This window comes from Aquarana catesbeiana, linkage group LG03 (assembly GCF_042186555.1).
Source record: "Aquarana catesbeiana isolate 2022-GZ linkage group LG03, ASM4218655v1, whole genome shotgun sequence".
In the NCBI taxonomy this organism is placed as follows: Eukaryota; Metazoa; Chordata; class Amphibia; order Anura; family Ranidae; genus Aquarana; species Aquarana catesbeiana.
Genome location: NC_133326.1, coordinates 379391147 through 379405640, shown reverse-complemented (window position 1 = coordinate 379405640; position 14494 = coordinate 379391147). Strand labels below are relative to the sequence as shown.

Here is a 14494-nt window from a genome sequence, read left to right as displayed (position 1 = left end):
AAAGTTTTTGTAAACATCCCTTGTAATAGAAAAAAGCATGACAGGACCTCTTAAATATGAGATCTGGAGTCAAAAAGACCTCAGATATCATATCTACACTAAAATGCAATAAAAAAAAAATGAAATGTCATTTTAAATAAATAAAATGTTGCTTTAAGAGCTATGGGCGGAAGTGATGTTTTGATGTCACTTCCACCCTGCAATGATATGGAGACGGGTGGGGGCCATCTTCCCCTCACTCCTCTCCATACCAAGCCAGGGAGAGGACTCAATCGCCTACACCGTTATCAACGGCTCCGGTAAGCGGCGGAGGGCACCTGAGAGCAGCGGGAGGGCCCCTCTCCCGCCACCGATAAAAGTGATCTCGCAAAAAATTCGCCAGAGACCACTTTTATCTGAAACCCGACCGCTCACTGAAGAAGAGTATACTGGGGTTATGTTAGCTAGCTACTGCCATAACAACAATATCCCTCTTCAAAGTGCTGACGTATATCGGCGTGAGCCGGTCCGGAAGTGGTTAATATTTGCAAACAAAATGAAGAAGGTTTCCCATTTAGAAAGCGGTCAGGTTAGTAAAGCAGCGATAACAGAACTGATTCAATCATACAGATTTAAAAAAAAAAAAAAAAAAAAAAAGGGATAAGGGAATATTCCTGAACTTTGTTTTATCTCATGGTTACTGTGAAATTGTGTGAATGCATCAATGCAGTGCATGTTACCTCGGCATGCAAAACTTGGATTCGTTGAATGAGTTTACCAAAGATGTAACTATTGCAGAATATAATGCCTCAAGCTACACAATTTAATTTATTCAGCATGAAATTAAGCATTTTATTAAAATAGATTTGATTAAATAAAAATCATTTTTTTAAATCATTGATTTTTATTCCCCCTGGCTGCTGGTCACATGTTCAAAATAAAGAAACAGCCTTTTACAGCGTAAAAATGAATATGAAAACTATTTTAAGTTGTCATACAAATATACAGTATATTTGAAATCAAATCTTTACTATTTTATTAGTTTGGTAATAACATGGTGAGGGCAGATTTCTGCCAGTCAGGCTGTGTCTGGAACACAGACATCCCACCAGTCATCCGGGTTTTTCGTGTTGAATGGCGACATGAGGATAACCTAAGGGAGCCTGGAGATTTACCCCCCATAGGAACACCGGGAGCGTCAGCAAGCTAAAAGGCCTTGGCTAGGCTAAAGCCACTTGCCCTTTTATGCTTGCCATCTGGTAAGCAGGCTCTACTACTAGGGTGGATTGTCACTACTGCTTAGAAGTGCACGGTGGTGGTGTTTTCACTTTGAAATAAGGACTTGGAGAAATCCCCTTGATGTCATTTATATGAACTTTTAATAATTTTAGCGCAGCTTTTTACAGGACTCTAGATTTTGGTGTGATCGCACTATATGCTGCTGCTTATATGTTTTTGTGTTAGCGCGGTTCTTCCTATTTTACAGGCTGTGTCACATCCCTCTAGCTTGTGTCTTAGAATAAGAGGAAGATGAAGCCACCATCAATCTACATGTAATATCCTACCCCTTTTGTGTTTAGCTGGTTAGTGGGCATGGAGGAGGAGGAGGAGGGAGTGGGTTGTCATTTACCACTGTGTATACACCCACGTGTGACTCTATAGTCATATAGGCTGCTCAGATGTGATAGGGAGGAAATGCTCAGCAAAGAAACTCACTGAAAACGGAGCATGTGCAGAGTTGCCAACACAGCTGAACTGGGGACATGGCCAGAAGGGGGAGATAGAGAGCAGCAGAATCAACCAGGTTCTTGTTGAACCAGCTGATATTTAGGCTGTATATACCCAAGCATAGAGGACAGAAACAAATAATTTAGGAGGAGGTTATTGACTAAATTTGTACCCGCCACTGTCAGAATACAATCATCAGCTGACTGTCTGGAGCCGCTGATCGATAGAAAATTTGCCAACATGTCCCTTCAACAGAAGTTGATTAAGCAATTGGAAGGGAGAAAGAGTCATCAAGAGAACCTGGCACTTTTACCCGAATAGACAAAAAGTGACAGGTGTACTTTAAAGCGGAAGTAAACCCATCCATAAAACTGTTTCATTTACGGCACGTGCCGGAAATGTAACACTCCCATTGGTTGTGCTCTCAACCAAACTGTCAAGCCATCCAATGGCTGGTGTCATAACTGATCACATGTGCAGCATCATGGCAGTTGTAGATTAAACAGAGGCAAAGATGGCAGCTTCTTTGGCTGAAAACGATAGGAGAGTTTACTTACACTTTAAAGCAAACAAATGAGGATAAAACTTTGGGAGCTTTTGACAAGTCCTTAAAAAGGTGCAGGCTCCCGACTGTCTTCTGGATCCTGGGTCTTCATTACCTAGTGAGCTGCTGACCTGGAACAAGCATGGAGGAAGGAGGCAGAAAGTTTTCACAAACTTGTTTAGTAATGAAGCCAAGATGAACATGACAGCTCTGGGAGCTGCAGCAACAAAACCAAGTCAGCAATGGTGGCCCCCATATTTCTCTCGTCACAGGTTCTTTAGCCTTGTCAGTAAAATGCTACACAGCATTTAAAGGGTTAGTTCTCCTCTACAGAAAAAGAAAACAGCAGACACCCTACCCCACCCGGTCCTCGCTGTTAGCAACCCCGCAGCCCCTACAGCGATCCACTCTTCTCCATGCAGCACTTCCAGGGCAGATCAGATCAATTCACTGGAACTGTGCTTACCAATCAGAATGGATCTGGTCCATCCTGGAAGCATTGCCCAAAGAAGAGGATAAAGAGCACGGTTTACAAATCCCTTTTCAAACGGGTGGATCGGCTGTGGGGTGCTGCCAGCTCAGCAACCGCCGGAGTTTAGTAGTGGCAATGGGGGGTGTACGGCATTAGTTCACCTTTACATTTTTTTCGGTAAAAGTGAGCTGACACTTTAACAAAAGAACTGAATGCTTATCTAAAATTCAAGTAGTCTTAAAGTGACGCAATCCCTAAGGGCCATACACACAGTTCGAATTTCGGGTGGCATCGACCCATGTGTATGGCAGCCAGGCCGGCTTCTGTTGAAGGGGTAGGACCAGAAAAGATCTGCCGATCGGCATCCGATCAGTGTTCTTAGCCATGACCTGTGTGTTGTGGTGGAAGGCCGTCCTCCTGTCAGAACACAACAGCTCAGCGGGGGGAGATCGTGTTGTTCTAACACTGGATAGTTACTACAGCAGTGCCTCCCGAGCTTTTCAGTTTTTTTGCGTTCCACCTGCTGGGTTAAACAAAAAAAATATACATAGTGTGTACCCGGCTTTAGGCTGGCCATACATTAAATTATACAATCTGCTTGTACAATTTTCCTTTAGAGATCTTTGACAGCTCAGTCACTGTGCTTGGAGCACACTCAGGACAGAATGCTCTGCTGACCATGGACACGTGTGGCATGTGTGCGTTAAAGACCACCCTCTTTGCAAATGTATATACACCTTACGTGAAGGTTAGAAGCCCTGTAAAACTATTTTTAATTAAATTACTGTTTTTTTTTCTGTTTCCTTGTAACATCCTCTAAACTCTCAAACATTTCTTCCTCCCCTTCACTTTCGTTTAGAACGAGCAGAACAAGTCAGTCATGTGCTCATGGTCATGCTCTGTGAAATCCACAAATACATGAGCTGCATTAGCCATTTATTGAAGTGATACCATGGTTTGTCTTGGAGGCTGCAACTGGATTATAGACTACACATATACTCAGGCCAATTACCCTACCAGCATGTCTTTAGAATGTCTGAGGAAACACAGGAACATGGAGAACATGCACACCCCAAGCAGACAGTGCCCTGGCCAAGACTCAAACCAAGGACCCCAAGGGTCCGTTCACACCAGGCTTATTGCTTTATAACCCAGTGGCTGGTGTTTGGCGCAGTCTGTTGGGAATCACTGCTTTGTACAGCACGTCCCCCTCCCCCCCCCCCCCCTTTTTTTTTTTTTTTTTTTTTTTTTTTTTTAAACTTTACTTAAATGTCACACAGACTTTTCATAAAAGTTCCATTGCCTGCTGTGCGGTGCCTTACGCATCGGAAGAAAAAAAAAAAAAAAAAGTAGCGCACGCACTAGTCTTCTTCAGCGCACTGTGCCCGCACACCACCGCAAGGCTGCGGTAGGACTGTGCTGGAATAACCGCCCAGTGCAGTCCCACCACATCTGATGTGAATGAAGCCCAATGCTGCAAGGCATAAGTACTAATAATCACTAAGCCATGGGGCTGACCCCCATTATCTTCATTTGCTTCTACTTCCCATACTCTAGATTTGTGAACTAGAAATACCAGAGGCTTTACTTTAGCAAAGAATGTGTTAATTTGTCATGCCCCTGTACCAGCACAGAGGAGATGGCAAACATAGATAGCAGGAGATGAAAAGATTTCCACTTTTATTGGAATTCCAGCTCCTGGAGTACATTGTGTAACACACTATACTTAGTAAAAGAACTTCTATGAACAAAGCCCAGCCTGGAAGATACAAACGCAAGAACCAGAGGTGCTGTCAAACAGCTGGGCGGCACAAGTGGCATCACAGGGGAGGAAGGTCACTGTCACTTGGCTAGAGGCTTATCTGTCACATGCAAATCACTATGTAACTTCTACACTGCTGTACAAGACACATTCTACTTACAAAAAGCTGCAAATTAAACTTTACACAGTATATTCTGAAGATCCTTTCTAAGCTAGCGAGTTTATCAGTAACTTATTTGGCTATTGCAACAGCACATTTAAGGGTAACCTAGTCCGGAAAGACCTGCAACATGGGATTGCTTTAGCACTTTTATAGGTTACCAAGTCAGGAGACCTACAGTAGATCGTGGCGTTGCTATGGAAAGAACACATTTAAGAGTCATCAAGTCAGGAGCCTCCATATCATGATACGGCATGGCTATAGAACATTTAAGGGCTACCAAGTCAAGGGTCCTATATCATGGCTCTGCAAAAGTACATTTAGGGGTCACCAAGTCAGGAGACCCATATCGTGGTACTGCAATAGTAAATTTGGAGCTCAAGTCAGGGGCCCTATATCATGACATAGCATAAGCACATTTAAGGATCATGACTTGGTATAGCACTACTAAGTCAAAGAGCGCTAAATCATGACATAACATCGCAATAGCACATTGAACAAAGTCAGGACCCCTATATCAGGACAGGACATGACATGACACTGCAAGAGTCAGGGGCCCTAAATCATGACATGGTATTACAATAGCACCTGGAAGAGTCATCAAGTCAGGGGCCCTATATCATGACATGGCATTGCAATAGCACACTGAAGGGTCATGAAGTCAGAAGACCTTTAGAATTTCATAGTATGTCAGAAGCATACGTAAGAGTCACCAAGTCCCAGTCAGGGGTCCTATTTCAAGACATTGCAATACAATAGCACACTAAAGGGTCATAGAGTCAGGAGACCTATATCATGGTATGGCAAAAACATATATAAGTCATCAAGTCAGGGGCCCTATATTATGACATGGTAATGCTGTAGCACATTTAAGGGACATCAAGTCAGGATACCCATATCATAACATGGCATTGCAATAGCACATTGAGGCCAGGTTCACACATACGCAAATTGGATGTGGGTTTCTCTGCATCCAATTCGCATAACAGGAGATTGTGACCGGCTCTCTATAGAGCCAGTTCACATATCTCCACAGCGGCTCCGGTGCGAATTGCACAGGAGCCCTGTGCATCTTTTGGTCTGTTTCAGGTAAAAATTTAGCCTGAAAATCGGTCCTGAAACGGTGAAGGGAGACGCACTGGACTCCTGCTGTGAGCCGCTGCATGTTCCAGTGTGAACCCAGGTCATGAAGTCAGAGGCCCTATATCGTGACATGGTAATAGATAGGGGGGAAGTCAGGGGCCCTATATCGTGACATGGTAATAACACAGTGTGAAGTCAGGGGCCCTATATCGTGACATGGTAATAACACAGTGTGAAGTCAGGGGCCCTATATCGTGACATGGTAATAACACAGTGTGAAGTCAGGGGCCCTATATCGTGACATGGTAATAACACAGTGTGAAGTCAGGGGCCCTATATCGTGACATGGTAATAACACAGTGTGAAGTCAGGGGCCCTATATCGTGACATGGTAATAACACAGTGTGAAGTCAGGGGCCCTATATCGTGACATGGTAATAACACAGTGTGAAGCCAGGGGCCCTATATCGTGACATGGTAATAACACAGTGTGAAGCCAGGGGTCCTATATCGTGACATGGTAATAACACAGTGTGAAGCCAGGGGCCCTATATCGTGACATGGTAATAGCACAGTGTGAAGTCAGGGGACCTATATCGTGACATGGTAATAGCACAGTGTGCAGTCAGGGGACCTATATCGTGACATGGTAATAGCACAGTGTGCAGTCAGGGGACCTATATCGTGACATGGTAATAGCACAGTGTGCAGTCAGGGGCCCTATATCGTGACATGGTAATAGCACAGTGGTGTACAGTCAGGGGACCTATATCGTGACATGGTAATAGCACAGTGTGCAGTCAGGGGACCTATATCGTGACATGGTAATAGCACAGTGTGCAGTCAGGGGACCTATATCGTGACATGGTAATAGCACAGTGTGCAGTCAGGGGACCTATATCGTGACATGGTAATAGCACAGTGTGCAGTCAGGGGACCTATATCGTGACATGGTAATAGCACAGTGTGCAGTCAGGGGACCTATATCGTGACATGGTAATAGCACAGTGTGCAGTCAGGGGACCTATATCGTGACATGGTAATAGCACAGTGTGCAGTCAGGGGACCTATATCGTGACATGGTAATAGCACAGTGTGCAGTCAGGGGACCTATATCGTGACATGGTAATAGCACAGTGTGCAGTCAGGGGCCCTATATCGTGACATGGTAATAGCACAGTGGTGTGCAGTCAGGGGACCTATGTGACATGGTAATAGCACAGTGTACAGTCAGGGGACCTATATCGTGACATGGTAATAGCACAGTGTGCAGTCAGGGGCCCTATATCATGACATGGTAATAGCACAGTGTGCAGTCAGGGGACCTATGTGACATGGTAATAGCACAGTGTGCAGTCAGGGGACCTATGTGACATGGTAATAGCACAGTGTGCAGTCAGGGGACCTATGTGACATGGTAATAGCACAGTGTGCAGTCAGGGGACCTATGTGACATGGTAATAGCACAGTGTGCAGTCAGGGGACCTATGTGACATGGTAATAGCACAGTGTGCAGTCAGGGGACCTATATCGTGACATGGTAATAGCACAGTGTGCAGTCAGGGGACCTATATCGTGACATGGTAATAGCACAGTGTGCAGTCAGGGGACCTATATCGTGACATGGTAATAGCACAGTGTGCAGTCAGGGGACCTATATCGTGACATGGTAATAGCACAGTGTGCAGTCAGGGGACCTATATCGTGACATGGTAATAGCACAGTGTGCAGTCAGGGGACCTATATCGTGACATGGTAATAGCACAGTGTGCAGTCAGGGGACCTATATCGTGACATGGTAATAGCACAGTGTGCAGTCAGGGGACCTATATCGTGACATGGTAATAGCACAGTGTGCAGTCAGGGGACCTATATCGTGACATGGTAATAGCACAGTGTGCAGTCAGGGGACCTATATCGTGACATGGGAATAGCACAGTGTGCAGTCAGGGGACCTATATCGTGACATGGGAATAGCACAGTGTGCAGTCAGGGGACCTATATCGTGACATGGGAATAGCACAGTGTGCAGTCAGGGGACCTATATCGTGACATGGGAATAGCACAGTGTGCAGTCAGGGGACCTATGCGACATGGTAATAGCACAGTGTGCAGTCAGGGGACCTATGTGACATGGTAACAGCACAGTGTGCAGTCAGGGGACCTATGTGACATGGTAATAGCACAGTGTACAGTCAGGGGACCTATATCGTGACATGGTAATAGCACAGTGTGAAGTCAGGGCCCTATACCAATGATAGGACTGGGTTCCCCTTGCCTTGAAGTTGGTGTCGGTGATATGAGCCCCCAGTAGTGGTGGGTAGTGGGCCCCTGAAGTTACAGATCTATATAAAGTGGTGATGCCCCTATAGCAGAGCTTAGAGCTGGGTGTAGGATGGCAGAGAGAAGTTGTACTATGATGAAAAGTTTGCCATGTGTGCCGGGTATCTCTCCGGAGTGCCCATACACATCCGGGGCCCGTGTCCCCCCACATTCCCCCGTCATCACTCACAATGCTCCGCTCCACATCAGTCGCTGCCATGGTGTCTCGGCAAGGCTCAGTCCCCGGCACGGTGTCCCCGGCTGCTGTGTTCTTGTGAATTGATGCAATCCCAGCTCATAGATCTCAATGGGATCCAATATGGCCACTGGACTTCCTGGAAACTCCCATCTGCATCAGTGAGTCCTATCACCTCCCACCTAGGTCCGGACTGAGCGCCCTATACACCCGGCTCCGTACAGCTCCCAGTATACACAGCACAGTCCGCTCCCAGCACACAACTACATACACACCGGGCGGCCACTGATCACAGCGCCCCGAATCTCCGGCCTGGCCCCGCCCTCCCGCTGCGGAGCATGCTGGGAACTGTAGTCCGGAGCCCCGCTACAAAGGTGATGCTGTCACTGCTTTCTGTACACAGCACCTAGGCGGAACCAAAGGGATCGCACACCCGAGGGATAACCCGCCACAAAACACTGATAATAAGGGCTCAAAGAAACCGGCAGCGCGCCGCTCGTTAATATCGATGTTTGTATTCAAATTGTACAGAACCAAAGGAAGCCCTGGGCCTCTGCCGCCCTCTACTGGACGGCTGAGGGTATTACAACAATCACAATTCTACAGCTAAACCTCATTCACTCAATAACATAAAGTGTTACTAAAGGAAAAAGCTTTTTTTTTTGCTGTTGTTTTGGACAGAGTGTAGATGGATAAGAACACACGTCAGTTTTTGTCACTGTCTGTTCCCCCTTTAGGCTAGGTTCACACATGTGCGGCCGCGGGTTCGTGTCTGGGGTCCGGAGCGTTCCTGTACACCGCTTCAGGTGTGATTTAGCCTAAAGTCACACTTGAATTTTGAAAAAAACACAATTTTTATTTTACTTTTAGCTATAATACATATCCAAAAAAAAAAAAAAAAACGCATTTATTCATCAGTTTAGGCCAATATATATTCTAAATCGCAATAGACGTATATTGATTGGTTTGCACAAACGTTATTGCGTTTACAAACTATGGGATAGATTTAGGGACTTTTATTTTTTCTTATTGTTTTTACTAGTAATGGTGGCGGTCTGCGACTTTTAGTGGGACTGTGACATTGCAGCGGACAAATCTGACCCCAAATGACACTTTTTGGGGACCAGTGCTATGAAAATTAACTGATCAATGTAAAAATGACACTGGCAGGGAAGGGGTTAACACTAGGGGCTGATCATGGGGTTAAGTGTGTTCCCTAGGTGTATTCTAAATGTGGGGGGGCAGACTTCCAGGGACATGACAGAGATCACTGAGAACAGTAGATCTCTGACATGTCCCCTGTCAGAACGGGGATTTGCCTTGTTTACAAAGGCAGATCCGCGTTCTGCCTCTGTATTAGGCGATCGCAGGTCGCCGGCAGACATCAAGTCCGCCCAACCCGCGGGCACGCAGGAGCGAGAGTGTGCCGCCAGGGGCGCGCACCCGCCCGCAACTGCGCCTGCGTGAGCCACTGTACAAGTACAGCAATTCACACAGGAGAGCCGACCTGTCGCAGTATTTCTGGCTAGTGGTTAATTAAAATGCCCCCATAAAATTGCACTTATAAGAAGTAAAATAAAAAACAGCATTTCTTAATATCTCGCTCGTGAGATCACTACAACACTCAGCCTCTCTGTGATCACATAACGATTCAGGGCTGGGCTCCTGGAGGGCACGCGCACCGGGTGCCCAGTGACACGGCGGGCACGCGCGATCACCGTCAGCGGCGCGCGCACGCCCCCCGGTGGCCCGGGAAAGCGAGGCCGTCATATGACGCCCACCCACAACGAGAGCTGCGCCGCCTGGCCGGCAATTGACAGCCGGCGGTCAGCAAGCAGTTAAACCCCTTATATTTCAGCAAAGCCCCCGAACGGGGCTCCTAAAAAGTATGTAAAAAAATAATAGAAAAATACAATTATAAAAAAATAATAAAAATAAAAACTACTGACACCATCCACTGCCTTACTGACACCAATCTCTGCCCTACTGACACCATCCAATGTACAGTAGATGGAGTGATGAAGAGAAGGAGGACTGTTCACATAGCTTAAACAAACTTGCTGGGGCAAGAACTAATGTAGGTATACCTGCTTTATATGTTCCCTACATTAAAATAGCATTTAACCCTTGTAGTGCAGGGAGTGCCACTGCAGGGGTTACACTAGCAGAAGCCCTCTGAAAACTGACCTGTGGTGAATCACCTTCTATTTCAACCCCTAAAATCCTCACTCATTATGTCGCCTTCTCACCACCTGTTTTAACCCCTAAACAAAGCCCACATTACCACACCACAAACGTATGCATTGTACAGAGTTGAAGCATGGCCTCATTTGCTTTAAAGAGTTGCACTTGAAGGTTGGTACTATCCTCCAAATATCACAGGGGGGTCATTTTTGCATGTGCATACTTCTGTACGGCTACCTTTACAGCTTTTTTTTTTAGTACATTGTGCATTTACAGGTGCCAACATCGACCCGCCAGACATTACGGCGTTACAATACAATAATTATGTAAGACCAGACATTGTAAACAGAAATAACGGACTTCAGGGCAACATCTAACACAATGCAGCTGACAGGCCAGACAGCATGTACAGGCCCAATAGAATACTCAAAGAGTAACAACCTGGATCATCTTGATCAAAATATCACAATTGATGGGCATTGTTGTACCCACTGACCGGCTGTCCTACTCTAGGACATTACAATAAACATGAGCTAATCCACACAATGCGTTATTTTCCCAAGTTGAACTGACATAACTTAACAAAAACAAGAGGGATCAGAAAAGAAGAGAGGACAAAAAGCGGTACAACAAAAAGGGACAGGAGACAAGTTGTTGGGGGACATTAGAATCAAAGGTGGGCTAGAGGGGTGGGAAGACACTGCTCCATCTGCACCCATCCCCTCCCCCTCAGTGGGCGGGGGGCGAGGCGTCGACTGAGGACCATGGCGCGCCACCATGCATTGGGCTCTACTGTTCTAATAGAAGAAAACATTGGTATACTGAGGCGTGCAAGTAAAGGCTGTCCATGGCAACCAGGTATCTCTAAATTGATCCTCTCTTCAATGAAGGGACGCTGGTAAGCTCTCCATTGTTCTGGTTTTGTCTAGTCTGGCAAACCAGCGTTTTAAAGAAGACGGTGAGGTAGTGAGCTTCCAGAAGTCAGAGATTCAACCCTGGGCAGCTTTACCTTTAAAGCTAAAGGGGGGGGGGGGTGGCAGTAAAAATGCAGTTCAACTTTTTACCACTCCCCAACCACAATGGTAGATTGGTGAGACATTGTGGACTGCCATCCTTAAAAACCATAGTTCTTGTCAATTTCCAGTTTAATGAGTGGAGGGGTTTTAAGACTTGTCAAATAGGAGTAAGGGGGGGGGGGGGACCCGGAGGGGTGGGTATAAGTGACAAGAAAGGGGTGAACAAAAGGGGGGGTGTAAGAAGGGATTAATTAAAGGGTCAAGGATGGAGGTGTTGGTGTAGTAATTTTCTGTCCTCAGCCTGAGATTATGTCTTCTGCTGTGAACTGGAACTCATGCCAGTAACAGATTTTCCAAAAATGTTCTTACTGGTGTAGAGAGGAGGTTATGTCCTCCGATCTCTGGATCTCATTACTTTTTAGGTACGGGCTTCTGTACATTAGCTGCTAGGAATATATTGGGGGCACAGGGGATAGAGAAAGAAGGTAGAAAAATAGATCTTATGTGGGTCTTTTTTATTTGGATATTTCTTTTAGAAAGTTACTGTATCTTTGCTAATTTGGTGTTGCAATAATGTTACTGTTTACTCTATTTTTGGTTGCATCCTCATAAGTACATTTGTTTTTATGGTTGTCAAGGAATAACAAATACACACTTCTAGAATGACTACTGTTAGAATTGTCACAAATTTGTTAATGTTTCTTGTATATGTAGAAATTGCAGCAACTACTCCACTATTGTATCCAGGTCCTGACTCCTGAGAGCTCACTTTTGCTGTTTATGCCTGTTTATCCTTAACTCAGACATCCTGAATCGCCTATTCAAGGGGAACTGGGACTCAATTTCTCTTTCTCTCTCGAAACAGAAGAGAAAAAGAAAAAAACAGAAGAAAAAAAATCTAAATCATATCTTTATTTGGCGTGACCACCCTTTGGGTCCAAACTTTTATCAGTTCTTTTAGGTACACTTGTACACAAAGGAACGCAGCAGGTAGGTTGTTCTAAACATCTGGGAGAACTAAGCACAGATCTTCTGTGGATGTATGCTGCCTCAAATCCTTCTGTCTTTTCATGTAATCCCAGACAGGACCGATGATGTTGAGATCAGGGCTGTGTGAGGGCTTAAAAACCATCACTTCCAGGACTCCTTGTTCTTCTGTGGTGGTGGATGACACTGGATGAGGTGGGGTGTTGTACATCACTTGGAGCATATTTGATGTAGAAGAAGTGCACTTGGGAATATATCTTGAACGAACATATTGAACACATTGATTGTGAAATGTGATCAAGATATATTTGAAAAGGACTCATTTATGCACATTGAAGGACATGCTGCAGGGCTTTTTTTCTCAGAAAACACAAGAACTCAACCACGGCCCCTCAAAACCCCCTCCCCACCACATACACACACCCTCCAAACCGCATCAAATAGAGGGTGTGGTCAAATTTCACTAACAGTGGAAGGGTCTTAAAGGGGCATTAAATACCAGGCGTGCATTATGTACAGAGTGAAGAGTTCAGGGGTGCGCTGCATACAGAGTGCAGAGTTCAGCCTTCTTCCACAGCTGCTTACCTCTGAATCCTCCATCTACTTCTTACTTTCACCCCAGAGCTCTGACCTCTTCATTCAACCCCCCCCCCACCACTGCCCCCAAGAGACAAGCTGTTATTTGTAGAAACCGAAGCCAGACTTCTGTCCTTACAAGTAATAGTGGTGAGCAGAGAACAGAGGGCCTGAGCCAGAGGTGGTTGCAGAGAGAAATTGGTAATGGGACTTTGAATGAGGCGTGTCACAAATGAAAAAGTAACAATGTAAATCGCATAGAAGGGTACATAAGTAAAAATATTTATTTTACCAGCTGAAACATTTCATTATCTCAAGGTACAAAATACAATTGGTATAAGAACAGATCCCAAAAAGGCCATTCTAAGCTGACACATGATAAATAACAAATAAAGCTTAATTCATAGAGATAAATGCATAATGATGTTTGCAACCATAGGTATATGATGAGTGTTCCTAACATTGAGGGCATGATGTGAACGCTACACATGTTTCGTGGATCTGTCCACTCGTCAGGAGTACAATGCCACAAATAGATATAGATCTAAATTATAAAATAGCGTATTGGTAAAAAGTTACCTAGGTTTAGAAAAAAAAGGGGGCCAGGAATCCCATACTCACATGCCAGCTCAGAAAGCCAGCCCAGCCACTGATTAGGGGAAACGGAGGATGCCGGATACAATGCTAGGTCTGGGGCTGAGGTGGGGGCCCCCCACCCAAAGCAAGGGTGCAGTGATGCAACAAACCAGATAACCATTAAGTGATAATGTGAGGGGAAGCTGGGAGGACACACCCGACCAACTAAAACTAACTGGTGTAGGGTGATTGCCTGAGTGAATAAAAATCAAAGTGTCTGTGCAGTGGAGACATCGGAATTGAAATACTGGACGTTGGATGCTATAAATACCCAAGATGGTGGGCGGGTCCCTGCCAACATCATGCAAGCACCAATGCGGAGAAAGGAAGGCAGAATGGTAAATCACAAAACCCGTGGGAACACCGGAAGTGAGTCCACCGCCGCCCTAACCCCGGAGCTAGATGGTGGTGTCCCTGATTTTGGCTATCACTGAGATAGCACAAGAGTATCTATATTACAAAACTTACTATGTTATTTGGTAATGTTGATTTGTTGTATTGATTAATGGGAAGTGGAGATATTCATAAACGGTCCAATTTAAATCTAGGAGAAAAGCAACAATGGCAGCTGCTCTGATCTGTTTGAAACCAGAAAAATTAGAAAGGCTCACATGGGAAGGATAACATTGCAGTGCCTTGCAAATGTATTCACCCCCTTGGCTTTTTACCTATTTTGTTACATTACAGCCTTTAGTTCAATGTTTTTTTAATCTGAATTATATGTGATGGATCAGAACACAATAGTCTAAGTTGGTGAAGTAAAATTAGAAAAATATATAAATAAAACTATTTTTGAGAAAAAAAAAACTGATAATTGGCATGTGCGTATGTATTCACCCCTTTGTTATG

General features: G+C 45.1%; 1 protein-coding gene across 3 annotated transcripts in view; it reads right to left on the bottom strand.

Moving 5' to 3' along the window:
* SEPTIN8 (septin 8) overlaps positions 1-8758 on the bottom strand; it is a 186966-nt gene extending 178208 nt beyond the window's left edge. The window contains exon 1 of one of the 3 annotated variants that reach the window (XM_073620667.1): positions 8241-8758. In XM_073620667.1, the coding sequence (XP_073476768.1) occupies positions 8241-8270 (30 nt within the window). In that variant the 5' untranslated portion in view covers positions 8271-8758. The remainder of the gene's footprint in view (positions 1-8240) is intronic. The other 2 variants (XM_073620666.1, XM_073620668.1) reach the window with 2 other exon arrangements.
* Positions 8759-14494: the final 5736 nt, after the last annotated feature.